The sequence below is a fragment of the Calidris pugnax genome, unplaced genomic scaffold (assembly GCF_001431845.1).
Source record: "Calidris pugnax isolate Ruff unplaced genomic scaffold, ASM143184v1 scaffold188, whole genome shotgun sequence".
In the NCBI taxonomy this organism is placed as follows: Eukaryota; Metazoa; Chordata; class Aves; order Charadriiformes; family Scolopacidae; genus Calidris; species Calidris pugnax.
The window spans coordinates 5,696,342-5,716,523 of record NW_015091257.1 but is presented as its reverse complement, the minus strand read 5'-3'; the positions used below and the strand labels follow the sequence as shown (position 1 = coordinate 5,716,523).

The following is a 20,182-nucleotide window of genomic DNA, read 5'->3' as shown; positions in this document are numbered from 1 at the left end:
GCCTGGATTTGGATCAGCTTAAAATGAACCACACCTTTCTAAGCCTGAAGCCCGCATAAATTGTGACACGGGGAAAGCTTGACACTAAATCAATGAAGATACGATGGACTCTTAAGCCTGGCATCTTTCTTACTTTGATGGCTGTGACTAAAGGAAGATTTCAGCTGTTTCCTTTTCCTCACACAAGTCCTTCATCTTGGATATGAAGACAACAACGTGAAATCAAATAGAATTTCAAAAAAATGTGGAATTAAAAGATTTATTCTGTTCATGCATTAGATGTGTGTGCCTTAGAAAAGACATTGGTATGCAACATTACTTCAAAAGTCCTTTAAGTATTCTAAATATAGAGGAAAAAATAGTTTGGCACAGAAATTTTCTATTTGTCTAACTGAGGATTCCTTGATGAGGTAGCTTAGTTCCCTGAGGTTGGTTGCAACAGATGGGTTTTATTATTCTGTTTGACTACCCTGAATGTCATAAAGTTCACGTAATGCATGTCTTGCTCAAAAAAACAAAAAAACGGAGAAAGGAAAAAAAAAAAAGATAACTCTCATACTGATTTAATAATTTTTGGAATTTATTATTTTACAATAATCTTTGCAGAACCTTGATAAAATTTGTAAAAACATACCATGGCTACATACCATAAATTGTATAAATAAATGTGACTTGTACTATATTCAATTTCTACAACCTTTGCAGCATTCCACCGAGCAGTGGACCAAACACCTCATCTCATGGGCACAGTTAAAAAAAGGAGTGTTCGTGAAGTAGGAATGCACAATATGGGAGAATATGTCCTGCAGTTGCCTTCAGTAATTTAAAGGGAGGAGGCTGGAGTGAGAACTCCTTTCATACAATTAAGATCAAAAATGCTGGATATTCCTTTTGCTGAGTGGCTGCTATAACCAGCATGCTATCCTGAGTATTCAAAAGGAGATGTGCTAGCACGAATATACATATATATAACTAGTTCTTTGGGGAAAGAAATTAAAAGATGTCCTACTGCATTGCTACTTTATGCTGTCTTCCATCTGAAGAAAATATCACCATCTGTCTTTGAAGAGCTTGTCCAGCACACCGGTATTTCAGTGTCTCCTACTAGGTAACACCGTGTTCCTTTGACATTTTTTTCTAAAAAGGTGGCCACGGCTTAATTTTGTGAGGGGAGCGGTTTTGCATATATGTGAGATAGGCTTTCAGAATGCTTAACAGAACAAGTTCCTCAGCAAACGTAGGCAAAGCAACATCTTGCTTCCAGATCTCAATCTAGTTTTGGCAGAAGCTAAGCACAAACTTGCTCAGACTGGGCAGAAGTCTAGACACCCTGGTAACAGCATTTCCATGTTTGAACTGGCAAAGTCGACGCACTTCCGAAGCGAAGCATCGACTCGGCAAGACTCAACAGAATCACGGTTTTGGAGTAGGCATCTATGTTACGTTCTTGGTGCTTAAATTCTCATTTGGATTCAGCCACTATACTCATAATCCTTTAAATGCTTTTTTAAAAAACCATTAAATATAATCATATTAAAATACAAGTGTGATAGCTGCTTTATGAATGCGTAGATACATTCACATGATGTGTGCTCGTTCATTATACCAATGGTCTTATTTCCATAGTATGAAGGAACTACTTCAGCTGGGTGGAACAATTTCCCCCTTCCTTTGTCACAGGCAGGGATTTCTTGCACAAAAAGGTGCTTGTTTACTTCATAGAACTTGCCTGATCATGAGCTTCTTTAGCAAAGCAAAGCAAATGAAAAACACATACAAGCACTAATTATCTTTACTAGTTATTCTTCCTCCTCAGAGCAGTCCCACGTTTTTAGGCACTGTACATAATGTGACAAGAGGAGAAAATACGGAGCTACTTATTAGTAATAACCACCATTGAAGGACTTCTCCATTTCCTCCCTACGGGTTTGAACAGGTTCTCTAGCAAACTTGTTATAGTAGTTTTACTATGACGGTGGTGGTAAAGATATGCTTTAACAAGATTTGTAAGGAAAATTACATATTTGCAGGTAAGAAAAAAGTATGCTTCAGGTAGACAAATGCAAACCTGCTCAGGCCATGGGAGAGACTCTTTTGTCTGCAGTCATGGAGACATTTAAATGACTGATTCCTTTCTCAGAGACTCAAAAGACCAAAAGTTAAGTGCTTAAATCATATTCCATTTGCATGATATGTGTATCTCAATGTCCCCTCCTCAAAATGACAGAGAAATGATCTCTTAATTCATAGATACTCAGGTAGAAAGTTTCTAATCCTTTCTACTAGTTTAAAATTGTTAACCAAAGGTTTTGGGGGGGCAGAGGGGGAGGTAAAAAACCTACAAACAAAAGGAAGGAATGGGAGGTAGGTTAGTAATTTAGTGCCCAAAGAATCATTGAACCCTTGTGGCAGTTTGTGCAGCAAACTGAAATTTGGCAAATGTACATACGTGAAAGGCAGCACGGAGTCACCAAATTGACTCCTAAGGCTCTTCTGGTCCCCCAAAATTCTGAGTTTATGAAGGAATCTAAGTACATTGAACACTTTTTGCAGATGAAATGGAATAAAAAAGCTCCACCTAAAATAATGAGAATTCAGAAAACTAAACTACTGTTCTCAATTTTATTTTAAAAAAATAAAACCTCTTTTAGTAAGGCATTCACCGTCTTTGGAAAGAATAATTTGCAACATCTGGTACTTTTAAGGGAAAATGAAAATAGAGTTAACCCTTGGTGTAAGCACCTGCAAAGTCAAGGAGTGGAAATGTAAGGCGTTAAACTCTGCTTTTAGCTAAAGGAACCTGGCTGTAGCATCTACTGCACATGTGGGGAAAGTGAAAAAGACGAGAACTATGAATTATCAAGGGCAAGGGAAAGGCTAAGATTATTCAAAAAGTACCTGTGACCAGATGTTCACATATTGTTAAAATAGTATCAAAAATGAAAGACAAAAGGAGATCAGAGCTGCAGACTTTCCCACAGAGTGTGGCCAAACTGGGCAAGAAACTAAGTTTCATATCCACAATTGCAACCCAATGGCCAGTTCTACTTCCACACTCAGTTTATGAAGTTATGAGTTTTAATTCTCAGACTCATTGTATTTAGAAAGAATGGCATTTTATTTCCCTGAAATATTGTGAACAACAATCAGTATCTGCAAGATAAATTCTAAGTAGGTTATACAGAGGTGGTAAAGCACACTAATAATACATTGACATTCTAAATATAAACATTGCAATTATGTTGCTCCAACTACAACTAGCAAATGCTTTGGATGCCAGTGTAGCAAGGTAGGAAGCTAACTTTAATCATAAGAAGAGAGACTGCATTGAATGGGGCTAATCCTACGCTTACGAGCCTTCCTGAATCATCGCCTTTTTGAATGTGTGCTGTCGTGCAGGCCACTGACTGTTGAAGCACGGCAGTAGGAGGCTCCTCAAAGAGAGTTTGAAGTTCCTGAATGCAAGTACTTTAATCACTAAGTAACGTTTGTAGCATAAGTAGAAATGTCAGTTGAAAGTAATCATTACCGTATTTTATGTCCTTTCTAACATCTGAGCAGTCAATGATATCTCAGTTTTTATGGGGGAAAAAAAAAAAAGGTTTCAGGAAGATCACATATTGATCTTCTTGGATAGACTGAAGTTACAGGTAACCTCTCGTGAAAATGATGATCACAATTAGCTTGTACCTTTTCTAAAGATCATCTCATTTTGCAATTATTTGTCTAAAAACCAGTTGCATTTTTATAGACACTGATATTTCTTCAATGTATAGGCTGCCCAGAGAGGTGGTTGAGTCACCATCCCTGGCTGTGTTTAAGAACCGTTTCGATGTGGTGTTGGGGGATATGGTGTAGGGGAGAACTTTAGAGTAGGGTGGATGGCTGGACTCGATGATCCCGAGGGTCTCTTCCAGCCTAGATGATTCTGTATGAATGTTTATTATTCAAACTGTTATCTTTAACAAAAATTTCTGTTACTGTTGAGAGGCTTGTTGGCTTGCCCATCTTTTGACCAAACAAGAACTACATTTACAGCCTGCCAGAACATTTACAACTTGCAATTTAAGGAATCTTTAAAATTTTCCATTCAAGGCATGAATCACAATAACTTTTGTATACAATGTATAAAACATATTACGAAAAGAAATTTAGTGACCTAGTAAAGCAAAATAGAAGCACAAAACTTGCATTCTGAAAAGAACACAAATGAAATTTGAAATTTTGTAGCAAAAGTGACGTCATCCTCCTTGACTGGTGATTCTTTCCACAGGCTGACAGGAAGCAGAGATGACCTAGCATTTTTCCGAATTAGTCATAACTCTTTGTGTCAACACGCTACGAGATAAAAACACACATTATATCCTCTGAGTATTGTTACTATAGACAAGACTGTAAGGAAAGATATAGATAAATTTGAAATTCTTATATATAATTTATATATTCACACTCACTTTTGCATATACACAGATAATTATTTCTCATTATTATTATACTGACTCCACACAGAAACCAGTAAGCAGAAACTACCTGCTCCACACAGAAACTAGTGCTTCCATGTTTTCACATTGAATAAACAGGAGATGCAAAACGCTACCTGTGCGACTCGATCTGCACTTTACCGATGCGCTGCTCGCTGGAGCAGGGCGAGCAGCGTGAAAACCGGGCCAGAACAAGGCATGGAAAAAATGAGGCTTTCCTTCCCAATTCTGACACGAGCTCTTCTCAGTGACTTGGCTCCCACACCGATTTTCCCCGTCTTTCTGCATAATCGTCAACAGTTTCTTGGCCGCCGTGGAAGGAGCTATATTGGGTGCTCGGCCGCCGCTCCACGCGGTGCCTTTCCCCGCTCCCCGGCCACCTGGGGGTCTCGCAGGGAACACGGAGGGGCCGCGGCCGCTCCAACACCCGTCCCTACCTGAACGCGGCCGAGTAAAACAACGCGTGGGGAAACCTTGAATTGCGCGGGTGGGAGACACCCTGCAACGGCGCGTTACCCCAACACCCGCTCCCACCCGTGTGGAGCGACCCACCCACCCATCCTTCCCACAGCTGTCGGTGTGTGAAACCAGGTGTGCCAGGAACCCGCTTGGCAAGGGTCCCCCATCCATCGCTTCTAACTTCCCGCAGGGAGCAGACGGGACCTTCCCCCCGCAGCCCTGAGGGAGGGCGGGGGCAGGCGCGGAGCCCGCCGGTGCCCCCCCTCCTCTCCACCATCCCCCCCCTCACAGCAGCAGCGGGGCCGCGCTGCCCCTCCGGCGGGGCGCGGGGAAGGACGAGCAAAGGGCACCGCCGTTACCAGACACCCCCGGGGCGCTTGCCCGTGGTGGGGACAGGGTGGGGAGCGAGGCTCCGCCGCCACGGCGGGATCGCAGAGCTCGTCCCCTCCGTGCTCGTCCCCGCCCCGCCAGCCCTCTGCGGGACAGTGCCGCAGCGGCAGGGAGGCAACCCCCGCCCCTCCGCCCCGCCTGTGGCGCGGCGCGGCTCGGCACGGCTCGTGCTCGGCTCGGCTCGGCCCGCCCGGGCTCACCCTCGCCATTGTCTGTTAGCGCGGCGGTTCCTGCTGCGAGTGGCGGGCGGCGCGGCGGTTGGCCGCGATGCTGAAGGGCTCCGCGCCCCCTCAGAGGCGGCAACGAGAACGGGCTGCGGCCCCGGGGAGCAGCCACCCCGCCTGCTGAAGACTGAAACTTTGCGTCCCCGCCGCTCCTTCTTCTCCCCTCCTTCCCCTCATCTCTTCCCCCCTCGCCGGCCCGGCTCGCCCTTCTCCATGCGCTGAGCGGGCGGCCCCATGGACGCCTTCAGCGCCGCCAAGGCCAAAATGGGGGCGAAGAGCGGCGGCGACGCGGCGGCGGCAGCGGGGCTAGCCGCGCCTCAGCTCGCCGCGCCGGCCCCCAGCCCCGCCGGTCCCGGCTCGCCCACCCCGCCCGAGCCCGCCGCCTACAAGCTGGAGGACCTGGAGACCCTGGCCACCGTGGGTGAGTGCGGGAAGGGCTGAGGCGGCGGGAGCGGGGAGGAACAAAGGAGCTGCCCAGGTGCCTGCCTGCCTGCAGCCCTGCCCGGCGGGAGGAGAGCGGCCAGTCCGCCCCTTCCCTGCCGGGCGCGGCCCCCGGAGGTACCCCAGCGGCCGCCTGCCCCCTTTCCCTTCCCGGGCGCCCTCCTTTTTTTCGGGTGACCCCCCCATCTCCGCTCCTTCCTTTCCCACCGGAGCTGCGGCCGTTGGGCGTTGCGGGCCCGTTGCGAGGCAGCGGGGTTGGACCGTCGGCCGTTGAACGGTCGGCAGGTGCCGTTGGGGGTGATTCCCCCCCCCCGCCCCACCACGACACGCACACCCTCGCACACACGCGTGTCATCGTCTCTGGCTTGTGAGGTCGTGGGTTTTATCGGCAGCTGAACAAGCCTGTAACGGGGTTTGGCCTGTGTAGGAGACGGGGACGGTCACTGGTGAAGCCTAAAGACCTTTTTGGTGTCGAACCTGATTTATCTGGTTTAACTTCATGCCTGCATCGTGATAAAAAAAAAAAAATAAAATAAATAATTCATCATTTAAATGTAGTTGTTGGACCGGTGGAGAGATCAGACAGGTTAACTGAATACAGCTAAGTGCGTTTCAAAACCCCAACACGCTGGTGCCCTGAATATTGATGCAAAGGTGCTTTGTGTGTGCAGAATTTTGGTAGAAGGCAACCTTGCATCTCACATCTGCTACACTTAACTAAAAACTGCCTGTAATCGGTGGCACTGCGGAGTAAATGCATGTATTCAATAAATGGGCATTTTGGGCATCAGTGATAATGTTCATTGTGTTCGTATCCACTGTATCTGTCAGTGCGTTGTATTTGAATATACATACGTGGAGTTACGTATGTTTTTGCACCTGGTTTGCAGGCCTGTATGTTCAACTGTATGGAAGTTTTACTATCTTTATGGGACTCTGGAATGATTTGGGATAGATTTATTCCAGTAAGTGCTGTAAATCTTAATTTCCCCTAAGCTTTCTTCAGCCAAAAAGGTGCGATTTAAACCCTTTCTTAGTGAAGTTGTTGGTTTTGATAGGTCCTTAAAAATGGAGTTGGGAAAGCCTGAGAATATTGTGATCAGTGAAGACCACCCTATATTCTCTTGCCCATGCATTGTTTTTTGAGATAATTTTTCCAATTTGAAATGTGAACAGGCATTTTATTGAGAAATTAATTGAGATTATTAAGAGATTACTTGAAAGGTTTGCAATAATTTGTTTTCCACCAGAAGTGGTTGATCTTGTTTGTTACATCATGACTAGTTGCTGTGAATACAATTGTCATCACAGAGGATTATGACTTCAAGTGAAGAGTAGACTGCAGAAAAATAGTAATTTTTAAAGAAGGCGTAATAGTCATGGAGATCTTCCTCAGGCCAGTGAAGAAATGTGAAAATAATCCTGTTGTCAGTTTTAAACAGCATCTATTTTTAGAGTGTTCTTTAAGGTGCTCATTAGAGGCTAAGGAATAGGAAAGTTGTGATTCCACAAGGTATAAAGGGAGACTTTAAAAAAGTGACCCTGCTTGCTATGAAGACACAGAGAAGGGAGTAAAATATAAAAGGAGCAGATAGCTGTCTAGCAGGGCACTGACAGAATACTTAAAACAGCAGTCTCCCTTCCTTCTCTGTCTTCTTTTTTTTTTTTCTTTTCTCAAATAGCTCTGTCTGAGAAGATGACTGTTCTTTGCATCTCTTGTGAACCGTGGCATTGGTGGTTTTGTAGGGAAAGGAAGACAAAATGCAAAACTTGAAGGGTATAAAAATGTACAGAGATAAACACGTAAGGCCTTACCTTATCAAAGAAGCTGAGCTGGCTTACTGTAAGTTGTTTTTTAAACAAATTTATGACTTGCCTCAATAGAAGGCTATGAGGAGGGAAGGCATCTAGCTCCTGACCAGGAAGCAATACAGCAGCCTCAAAGTGATACTGAAACTGAACACATTTATACCTGCCTCTGAGTGGCAGAGTTTATAAAAGATTTAGCACCCTGCTAACATCTCTGTAGTGCATCTGAGGTCTGAGCCAGTAACTCTGCCTGAGGTTGGGCTGCTCTGTACGCACCTGCTAACATGCTACATTGCATTCCTGAGTTAAATCATCTGCAAATTAAATCGGTGCAGAATACTAAAGAATAATATGTAGATGTGTAGGTTAGCTTGAAAAACTCATCTTTGCTTAGCTTAAACCTTGTTTTAATTAAGGTAGTTAATTGCAGTTTAGGTTTAGATCACATATACGGAGAGTGTATCTGCAGGTTTGTTTTTTTTAGCTGTGGTTTAGTCAATATTGCCTTATCCTCTGTTTTGATCTCCCTGCACAAATAGATGAGATTAATGTATTGTCATCAATTTCACTACAGCGACTTAGACTCAGCTGCAGTTTGATTGCTGTGATAAGAATAGCCATTTTCTTTCTGCTGATGTTCTCAGAAGCTTTGTGCTCGATCTGAGATATTTGGAGGTGTTTGTGGAGGAGAGGGGGATACCCAGAAATGATATGACAGGAAGTTCTGATATCTTCTCTACTAGAACCATTGTTGCTTATATATCTACCCAGGCTTAGAAAGAGGCCTTGGAAACTATCAACTTGGGAAAATGGCAGAAGAGGGAGGTGAACTCCATGCTCTTAGACCTGTTTATGAGTAATACTTGAGATAAAAAGATGACGTTGGTGTCTGTGAAACTGTGAGTATTCCTGACTTTAGGCACCTTCTCTTGGAGGATGGAATAAAGTTCATGTAAAAATAAAAAAAAAATAAAAATTGGAAGCAGTACCTGCTTTGGATATAATAGCTACTGTTTTAAATACCCTTCATAGTCTAAGAGGATTAAAATCTGTTAACTCGACCACCATAATGCAAGCTGGATTGCATGTGCTCTCTGTGATTTCTGTTGGACACTGTGCCTGGTTTAATAAAGACCTCACTGTGAGGAAAGAAAGAGCAAAAGGGGAGAACAGTTTCACATAATGCTTAGGAGGATATTTATCTCCCCGAAAGATCCCAGGACTCAATCTTTATTTTGTATTTGTGGGCCTTTTGGTAAAAGCATTGGTAGCAGAGACTAGAGTACAGGTGTGCTTTTGAGGGAAGTGCCCTAATATTTAGTTAATAAAGTGCAGTTATGGGTTTGGGGAAGTCACAGGAGTTGGGTGCATATTGGTTTCTGACACTAAGATGGAACAGGAAGCATATTTCTTTGAGGGTACTTTTTGAGAGGTTTGAGATATGGTGTTGAACCTTTGAGGTGTCATTTGTTTTTTTAACTAGTCTCTTATATGAAAGCTGAGTGCTCCTGCTCTGGAACTGTTGAAGGTGTGTGGTTGTCCACTTCTGTTTGTGAGTTAATTTTCCTTTCAAAAGAGGTCAAAATATGAGTGTTTGCTCAGCATGCTCAGAAACAGCTGCTTAGACTGGGCTGAAATATTCTGTCGGTCTCAGTTGAATTTACGTATCCAGCTGTGCCAAGACTGAGGTAGTTGTGTGCTGCACAGATGCAAAAATTTATACCCTATGACCACCATGTTCATAGAAACGTAGCTGCTGAAAGTTCACGGCCTACTCATGCTTTTCTGAACTTATTTCAAACTTTTTGTAGGTCTGATTGGTGGAAGAGAGACTATGAGCACTAGTGGCATAGTTTCTGAACCATCCTTATTGTTTATGAGCATTTGAGAGGAACCTTCCTCTTCCAGTAGGCAGAGTGGCTGCAGTCAGGCACCTGACATATATCCTGAAATGGAGATGTTAAATTTTTAATTATGACATCATGAAGAAGTAATTCGAGTAGACTAGAATAATAAGTACAAGAAAACCAGAAGATACTGGGTAGGTGGAGTTGGGAGAACAAGTGTTACATTCCTAAATGAAATGTATGGTTAATAAGGCAGGTGGCAGGAAGAGAACTCTAGGAGAAGAAAGATGGTAGACTTATTTTTGCCCTTTCCCTTGTGAGATCTGTTTCTTGCCCATTTCTCAAAGTGCAATGAATTCCATAGCATGCTTTATAAATGTAAATTGGGTTTTGTAAATCTACTCAATTGATTGAAATATTTTAATAGTAGTATTTTCATGTGAAAAGATTCTTTTAAACAACTGTTCCCATGAGGTGCTTTACACTAAGTAAATGCAGAATAAAAAATTGGGCAAACCAGTATTTTAATTTTTATGAGCATGGGAAAAATTTTAAAAGTACATGGGAAAAGTGAGTTGCAACACATTTTTAAATACTTAATTTCACTGTGTACACACAGCAAATATGCTAGCCAAATATATTTCAAATGGCATTATACCAGCAGGACAGTGGGTACAGAACTATAGTCTAATGTTGTAAGAAGGAATGTGCTCCTGTGTAGGACATCACAGTAGTATTTTCTCTGCGCATAGTGTAAATAAAAAATTCTGTACCAGAATAGCGAAGTTCTTCTTTACTAGCAAAAAACACTGGAACACTGGTGGCTTTTTTTTTTTTTTTTTTTTTTTTTTTTTTTGAAAAAGATAATGCTGCCAACTGTCGTGGAGACGAGAGCTAGGTAGATAGTTAGTATATTTGTAATGTTCTTTTCCCTCCCCCGGCCTTCCTTTCAAAAGAGCTTTAGCATCGCCGGAGTCTGCAGCTCATTCTTAAGGATAAATTTACCCGAGACTGAAACACAGTTCCCTCTGAGGTGAATCAAAGCAGTTGCTGCAGCTCGGTTCAGCACGGAGGCTGAAGAGCACACCTGCACTGGAAGTGGTGGGGATGGGACGATGCTCCTGAAGGATGTCCCTTGGCCAGGTCCAGCAAGTGGGGTTTTTTTTTAAAAAAAAAACCAGGAAAAAGGGGGGTTTTTTTTTTTTTTTTTTTTTTTTTTTTTTTTTTTTTTTTTAGGGGCTCAAATTAGTTCAGTTTCTTACCAAGTGTTATTTTTGGTTTCACTACCAAGGTTCTCATCTATTTAAAATATTATATTCTGAGGGATGTGTGAGCATTTTTTTCCTGTTTTGTCACCTTTTCTTGATACTGAAATGATAAATAGTAATCCATGATTTTACTTGGCAATGTCCTTAAATACCACAAGTTTTGAAAGAAAACATGTTCTGAATGTTGTGACTGTGATGGTGACCTGAATTCACCATTACGTTTGTACGTCTTTGAGACTTTAGTCATAAAGCTAAATGACTTGGATTTTGTTTTCACTCTCTGTCTGTGGAATGTCTTTCTTGCTTCATTTTTCCCTCCCACAAGATCATACTTGTCCCAAAATAAATCCTTAGTATTGTTATAGCGCCTGTTCTAGAGAGAAAATGACCAGGTGTGACTCAGCTTTCTTCTCTTGCTTTTCCTGTTATCCACTGCTGAGGTGAATTTCAGTAGCATAATGTTTATTGTGGGAGTAGGCAGCAACAGGTCCTTTCCCATAGGTTCTTGTTCTCATGCGGCTGAAAAAAATAGATCGAAACGGGTATCCTCTTTTGTCTATCAGAAGGGTCAGAAAAGTGAGAGTATATCGAAAAAGTCTGAACATGTGAAAAGTGGAAGTTCACATTTCTGCTTTTCTGTCTTCAGTTTTCAAAATCAGTGTTGAGGTAAATGGCCAGTGTTTGCCTGTCACCTGTTTCTTTTGCTTTAATCTTACTTAGATATTTAACTGATCATGGAGAGAAATTCAGTATTCTTTCTCTGATGTTGTGTACTTGAGGGTATGTTGTAGAATGGGCTTTGACACGCAAATATACTTCTTGAAGATAAATAATTTAAGTCCTATAAATAGCCCAGAGATGCCCGAAAGTGCTTGTTGCAATGCAAATAATAAAATAATCTGGAACCCAAGTACTGCTAGTATTTCAGAAATAAGAAGCATGCAAAACTCCTCTCCCACAAAATCAAAAGCACCTAACACATCTTTCCCCTGCCAAGTTTATGCTTGAATAAAAGTAATGTTCCAGGTGAAGACACTGTTGAAAAATTCTTCCGTCGTGGGTTGTGCCAACCCAAACTGAAAAAGATAAAAAACTTTACGAGAAATAGAGATTTGAATTAATTTTTCTTTCTTTCCCCTTTTTCAAAGGGAGTGAATAAGCACTTAAAGGTATTGGTGGTTGACAACATGTAGGCTCTTAGGGCTTGACTCATCTTTTCTATGTTTAGGTTCCTGAGTTTGCGTGTCTGGACTGTTTGTAGTGGACAGGGAGAGCAGCCTTTTGGAGATGAGTGTCTTGATATTTTGGCTTTATGTCATGAAAACTTAGGGAAACAAATCCCAAGCTAAAGTCTATTTAATCCTGGCTTGGGCCACTTTAAGGGTGATATGCCACATACAAATATTAGAAGAAAGAGAAGTGTGGTGGAATTTATGTACCACTTTTGTTTGTTATGAGAGGCATAGCTGTGTATACAGCACTGAGGAGTGGATTTTTGTGAAGTAAAAGATGGGAACTTTGTGTTTACCTTGCAAGAGCTTGTCTGGGCGTAAGCTGTTCTTAACCAAATTAGTTTAGGTTAAACAATACAATTCCCTTACTGTTGATGCTTATCACTCTAAAACATCTTCAGCATTAGCTTGTACTACTCAGGAGTAGTTTGACACAATGTCTTTACTTGGGAAAGCATCCTTATATTTCTGCACAGTTTTAGAAGGTTTTAGCACCTTCAAAGATATTGGTAAGTAAAGTTTTGCTGAGTACTATGTGTTAGTGTGCACCTGGGATATTCAGGTAATATGGAGGAGCAATTCTCAAAGTTAGACTGTACTGTTTTCCCACAAGAAGACTACCTTTCAAATGAATAAACAAAAGTGGCCTTTTTTTTAAAAAAAATAAATAAGGGAGGGGGGAAGGTATACATTACAACATTTTTTTTAACCACTGTTTGCACTTCACATTAGAGCAGTGGTTTAGTTTTTATTTAAAATATGTATTGCTTTATTATTATTATTTTTTTTTAATACTGAAGGTGGATCAGATGTTTTCCATTAGTATAGCCTCTTCTTTACTATAGAGACTGTAAATTTAGAGTGGTAAGGAAATTCACATGGGAGGCAGGTAAGTAAATTGTGAAAGCAGTAAACAAAACACATATTTGGATAGTCTCATTATTGTATTTCTGTGGATAATGGTAGACTTGCTTGTTAATTTTATTAAAATAAATGGTCAAATTTTTACTCTCTGTATTATGTTTACCATTTTATTTTGGGCAAATAATATATTTCAAGGGTATTGAAGTAATTTCAGTTGTGATAGTAAGACTCTAAACTGGCAAATTAACGACTTCTTTCTTGACAAGTTCCAGGGGTTGGTGTTTGAAAAGATATTACCTCTGAAGCAGTGAGGGATGTTTGTTTTCTTCTAAAGGTTTAGAGGGACAGAGGGTAAAAAAGATACAGTGTTTTTGTGAGCAGGTTTGCCCTGAACCCATTGATAATCTAAAAAAATAAAAATATAGATTATCCTTTTGGAAGGCTTCTTTGAACTTGAAGAAAACATCTTTTACTCCAAGGAGCATTCTGAAAATATTAAAATAGCAATCTCATTATGAGGATTAACTTCATATTTTGTTTTTATATGGTATAAGGGCCACAGTCTTATTGAACTCTAAATTTTGTGTTTTTACAATTAAATATAAGCAATTTAACTGTGTAAATATGCAAGCGCTTTCACTGAAAGGCCAAAGATGACTGGAGCAGGGAAAATAGTATTGAAACTGTAAGTCCTAGCATACTACAAGTATTCAGAATGTGCTTTTCTGGACATGTAGATGTTATAGGATATACAATTACAATTCTCCTTTTTAGACATACCTAAACTAGATTAAACCCATTTAATTGTATTGCTAAGTTGCTTGTGCTTTTGGGTTATTAAAATGAGATTACCTGAGCTGCTGTGTAAAGCTCATGCTGAAGGATTTGTATTAATATCTATACCTATTTTAATGTAGTTTTAGGATGTTTGCATTGCAGACTTGCTTTTCAAATGTGTGGATGCTCAAGTTTTCTTTTGGTGAATTTTGACAGCTGCCCTGTCCAGTCTTAAATTCTGGTGATCTGTGGCATTTGTTCATGAAAACTTTCCACTCGGCTGCCTGCTTTCTTCCTTCAGTCCCAGCTTGGAGCAGTTGATAGCTGGTCTATTAATTGGTTGACAGTAACTTTTGTTTAAATGTGTTGTTATTTTTTCTCCAGGGAATCAATTGGTCTGCTTCAATACGCTTCACCTCAGACAAATTGCTCGTGTGTGTGATTTATTTATTTATTTATAGCTGAAACACATTAAAATTAATGAAGGAAGCATTGTTTCCATGTGACTAAGCTGCGTGGTGTAACATATTTTTGTATAATACTGATGATGATGGAATGTTAGACTTGTCCATTGGATTGATCTGGTAGTGAAACCATGCCCAAAGTCTTGCTTTGACCTTCAACTTCCTTAGTCTGTTGAGGGAGAAGTCCACCTCAATTTGACCTACGTTATAGTTAAATAAATCTGAACTGCATCCCTCAGGCAATTTGAATACTTTGTGAAGTATCTGAATTTCTAGTCTTGGGACTCTTTATTCATTGGGGAGTGTTTATTTAATACCACAGTAAAAGTAGATAGGTTATATGGTTTTATTTGATTTGCAGTGTATTTCATAGCCCTTATGTCAACAGGCTATGGTATCTAAAACAGACTAATTTTTATGTAAAATCTTCTTTGCTCTTGTTTCTTTTCTGCATATTCAGTTTGAATATAGCCTAAGCTTTCTCTATTGGGTTATTTTATATATATATAGGCATATATATTTAAATTTATATAAATTCATAAAACCTAAGTTCTACAATTCTAAGCTTGATATAGGAAGAGTCTTCTGCTCATTTTTTGTCAGGACTTCTTAATTTGCTACCTATTGCACTTAGTTCTTTGCTACATTATTCATACAGTATCTACAGCATGTAGTTTTGTTTGTTTGTTTTTTAACCTTAGGATACTTTTTACTTAAAGAATTTATTCTGAGTTAACTTTTCAGGAAAGGTCACATATCTGGTATTTGTTAATTTGATTTTACCATGCAATTTGCAAGAATTCATATGTAATGATAATGTGATGTATTTTGTATTTATTGGAGTACTTGGGAAAGGCAACTAAAGGCTGAAGAGCTATGTAATACAAACTGCTATTAGCAGTTGTAACCTGTGGCTTACATGCGAGTTTTTCTTGTGTACACTTGGTATTGTCTTATACATACTTTAAAAGCACTAAAGCTATCAACACAATACATTATTTTGCCTGGAAAAAGTGACTGTGTAGTCTCTTACATTGTTTAATATAAGAAGAATGTGGAGCTGCCAAGGTTTTTGTTTGTTTGTGGGCTTTTTACATGATTCTTACATAGGAGGTAATGATGTGTTATCAAAATCATATAAAGTGAACATTTAGGGTGCCCACTATGCAGTATTTGAGGTTTGGTATGGTTCTTCATTAAAATGTAGCTTTTTACACAGCATTCATGGCATTTGCTTAAGTGTTGTTCTCTTTGTATTGGGGAATATGGGGACTCTGAGCAATCTGAAATTTTATGGTAATGACACTGCCATTATTGTTGAAGGTGCAGGGAGCTGTCTGGATTGAAGCAAAATGTCTAGTTAATATTGCTTTTTATGCCTTCTTGGTAGTGCTCCAGTTCAGTAAATTAAACACACCAAAATTGTTTTAAATGTCTAGTTAATATTGCTTTTTATGCCTCCCTGGTAGTGCCAGTTCTGTAAATTAAACACACCAAAATTGTTTCGGTAGATGTTAAGAAAGCTATTCCTCCATAGTCTCTTCAAAAACAGGCTTAACTGGGTGCAAGATTTTTACTTTGCTGATCTACTAATTAGGAGGCACTGTAATAGCTATATGGATGGCAAATATAAAAAATAAGAGGCTGGGAACTGACTGTGTTTATGTAAAACTTCTGGGTGCTTTAATAGCTGACTCTTCTAGCCACCTGCCCCAAAACTGATGACAGACTTCTAGCCTCAGACCTCTTCCCCCCAGCATGGTATTGGCTTCTTGCAGCTCCTTGGGCGCAGGAGATGATAGCCTGCACGGTTTTAATTTGCATGGCCTGCCAAAAATAACTTCAGAGTATGCATTGTAAAGTTTTAGTTTGTTTTCAGGAAGATTAGTGGGTAACTCTGTCTCTCTCCCTGGAGAACGAACAATAAGGACAGTTGCTGGTCAGTTTGTTTCTAAACTGGGATTCTTGTCCTCTCTTTCATCAAGATGTTTCAGGTTGCGTGTCAGTATGCTGAATTTGTGTTCTGAGGCTACTAAACTCTCCCTGACTTTGGTGACTTTCAAAGGCCTCTGAAGACTTCTTTAACCCACCTTGCGCACTAAGAAATGGAGGATACAGAAGTTCTGTTGAATCAACAACATTGTTCTTTTTTTAGTGACCAAGTCTTTAACCCACCTTGCGCACTAAGAAATGGTGGATACAGAAGTTCTGTTGAATCAACGACATTGTTCTTATTCCTTTTTTAGTGACCAACGTAGTTCAATCGACTTAAGATTCACCTTAGCAACCATATGTGTAGAAATTGCTCACTCTTTAATCTCTTTGGAAATAATGTCATTTAGGACATAATAAATCTAAAAATATTTCTAAAAGTTTCCCAGTATTGCAATTTAGTTCAAATTATTCTGTTTAAAAGCTTTCTGCATCTCTTCTAGTAATTTCACAGTGAGTAGCAGTAATTCCTTGGATCTGTTCGTGGAAAATTTTCCATGATTAAAGTTGGTTTTGTTACTTTTTTTTCCTCTTAGAAAAGGCAGCTGGAAAGAAGCTGTGAGAAAGGCAGTGTGTCCTACAAGACAGAATCATTAGAAGGAAAACAAAGTAACTGAGAAGAGATTTGGAAACAATCTGAAAAAAAGAACTAACACGAAAGTTAGTGCAAAATATTTTAAAATACATGGAAATATACTTCTTTGGGGAAAAAAACCCCGTGTTTTTAAATTCAGTTTTTTGGATTTCAGTTGTATATGTTTCATCCTTCATCAGCTGAAAAGTAGAAATAAATTGGGGCACATCCATTCCTGATGCTGTAAAACCTATGAAAGCTATCCCCTTGAAGTGTTTAATAAAATAAACTCTTATCTTTGGTTCTAAATGTCTAAGTGAAGAGACTGTCTAGAATTATCTCAACTCTTTGTCTGCAACACTTGACTTACTGTAAGCCAAAAGATTTATTTTGGTGGCAGTGGAGATGATTTTTTGCTGCCTTTGTTAGGTATTCCTAAATTTTTCAGTTCTCTTACTTCACTGTTAGTTGTGGGTTAGGCAGGGTGAAGCCTTGTTGGCTTGATTTGGGATAATTCTGGGAAAACAATGCTCTGGAAATCTGTGGTGGGACAATTTGAGTGGGTCATGTGCATTTTGTGAAATAACAGTATTTGATGTCTGAAATCTAAAGGATATTTCCCTCCCCACCCTCCCTCCCAAAAAAGTGTAACGTTTTAGTTTTGTGAGCGGAAGTTGAGCATAAGATGTGGCTATGGTATAATTCCATAAATATTCAACCTGGCTGACATCAGAGGCAGATTAAGAAATAGACTCTCAAAATGCTCTTCAGCAAGGACTTTTTTTTTTAACATGAAATATGTATGAATTGTACTATACTGCAGGTGAATTCTTTATCTGTCGAGAAGAGCTTGCAATACATGCTAATAGGAAATAGAGGAGCAACATTGTGACATGGGAAATGTGGAAGATAACTGGCTTTGTGGCTAATTAGCCAGTCCCTCATCGATATTGTTTTGTTTTTTTTCCTGACAGATCTGCAGGTAAACTCATCTAACTTAAAACTAAAGCAGGAGTTGGTTGCATAGCTTAGAGTACACTAGTTTCACATTGCTTTTAAGAGTTTTCATAAGAGTGTACCTTGGTGATAAAAGTCTGCAATATAAATAAGTTTGTCTCTGAGTCTTGATCTTAAATGTTTAATTGCAAGTGAAATGCTTTGACATGAAGTATTTGGAGACAAGAGTTCACATCTCTGCCTTAATTTCAAATAATCTTTTTGAATTTTACTGACGTCTTTGCATGACTGTATTTTAATAAAGAGGGTTCCTAGTGAAATGGGGACTACCAAAGTGGATGAGTAGTCAGAGGAAGCTGGCAGGTGGTAATGCAGATGAATGCATAGGTGAGGCTGCACCTTTAGTTCAGAATGTTGGAACTCCTACTTAAAAATTATGTTGGAAAAAGAAAGTAGGATAAGGGGACTTAATGCTGTTTTGAGACACTCTTCCATTTTGTTTAGGTAGGTTTGTGTTTCTTCCATATTGTACCTTTTCAGGGCATAACAAGTAGAACAGAGTGAAAGTCTGGCTGAGAGCGCAACTGGGTATTCTAAATAATCATATGAAAAGAAACACACTTTACTAGTTCTAGATCTGGTAGGTGTATCTGAAATTGTGGTTGTTGCTGGTTAATACTGAGTGTGTGATGTCAGCAACTATATGTGGAAATAAGCCAGCTATGCATTCATTGATACCCTAAAGTTGAGCTCTCTTGCATGCAATATTACCAGTTTATCTCATGTAATAAAATGCAATGATAAATGTCTCTCTAATCTTCACATGTTTTGGCATTTAAAATATCTGTAGGAGGAAAAACTCTCCTCCTGGCAATTGGATCTAACAGCTAGGCAGAGATTCAGAGCTCCAGATAATCCCAGACTAGTTGCGATTCTAACCTAATTGGCTTTCATTTTTGATAGAGATGTTAGGCGCTGCATTGTTTGAGAACAAACACCACTTTGTTGCTTGGCCTCCTTTGGTCCTTTGAAATATGATTCTTGAAATAAAATTAAACAATGATTGTTGTAATGGGGAAAAAACCCCGACAAACCAATTTAGAAATGCTGGAACACTTGAGGGAGGGGGAGAGGGAGAGCAGAGAGAAGGAAAAAAACCATACTGTTTGATCACTTTGCTTTGGAGGTCCTTCCATAGCAAAGTTGTTTTAGTTTTATAAACAGGACAAATCCTTTTTTTGGTGCATACTTTTTAATAATTTACCATAAAGTAGTCATCTCTAAAGAGTTTTGCATGTCATACACAGACCTCGTTTTAAGGACTGAGTAAGTCAGTAACTTGACTATAAAGGGCAGCACAGTGAAAACAGGTGCTTTAGGGACTCTTTAAACATTGATGGTACTTGACTTGTATGCTGTCAAATCTTATTAAGGATAACATTTAATTTTTATGTCAAGAAGTAAGGTATTTTTATTAGTCATTGGCACAGCTTTCTTCAGATGCCTCCTGAGGAGTTATATTTTGGATAGTGCAATGCTAGTTTCTTCTTCCATCAGTGATGTAGGAGGACCTTTTACGTGTGAAAGAATAATTTCATCAGTCTCTGTCTTGTCTTCTGAGACTATTACTTGTTCCTAGGAAACGTGCAAGCATCTGAAACAAACAGCAGTTTGCTCATAGAACAGTAAATATATGATGTGCCTAACAATTTTTCTTGTTTGGCATATTTCATCTCTCTTCATGGCAGAAGTTTATCTTTCCAGCATTTATCTTTGCTGCTGACAACTTAGCATGCTTCAGCCTCTGTAAAAAATGTTAATGAATCATAAACTGATGACTGGTAGAAACCAGTAACTTTCAGTTAGAAATAATTTGGGTTATATATGAACTGATGATCCAGCCCAGATAGATTGGTTTTGTGTTCATTTCTGATTTTTATATCTGGCCCTGCCTTCTAATTTTAGCACGTTTGTGCTTGTGCACTATTTCTTTAAGAGTAAGTCCTGAATTATAAATTATATTGAAATGCTTCTTCTTTAAAATTAATAATTTAAAATACATTTTTATTGAAAGGTGTGCTTTGTCTACTATAATAGCGAGTGAACCTCTTTGTAACTGATGACGCTACGATTTTGGAGAAACAGTCTACAAGGGCATGTGAAGTACTCTTGGCGTGTGAACTACAGCTCATGAATTCAATTAGCTGTAATTTAATCTGTCCTATCAAGGTGGGGTTGGATTTGCTATTCATTGCTCTCTTTACTGCAGACTGTGATCCTGTTTTTAAATATATCAGACTAGGTTCAGATAACTAATTCTGAGACTTTATGGGATTAGATTATGGGAGAGAGGAGAAGTGAGAAGCAAGTACACCAGTAAACAATGAAATAAATTAACCTGTG

General features: G+C 39.7%; 1 protein-coding gene across 2 annotated transcripts in view; it reads left to right on the top strand.

Annotated features, from left to right (window-relative positions):
- The first annotated feature begins 5,548 nt into the window (after window positions 1–5,548).
- Window positions 5,549–20,182, top strand: part of PRKX (protein kinase, X-linked) — a 62,392-nt gene continuing 47,758 nt past the window's right edge. The window contains exon 1 of one of the 2 annotated variants that reach the window (XM_014960429.1): window positions 5,549–5,975. In XM_014960429.1, the coding sequence (XP_014815915.1) occupies window positions 5,789–5,975 (187 nt within the window). In that variant the 5' untranslated portion in view covers window positions 5,549–5,788. The remainder of the gene's footprint in view (window positions 5,976–20,182) is intronic. The other variant, XM_014960428.1, reaches the window with a different exon arrangement.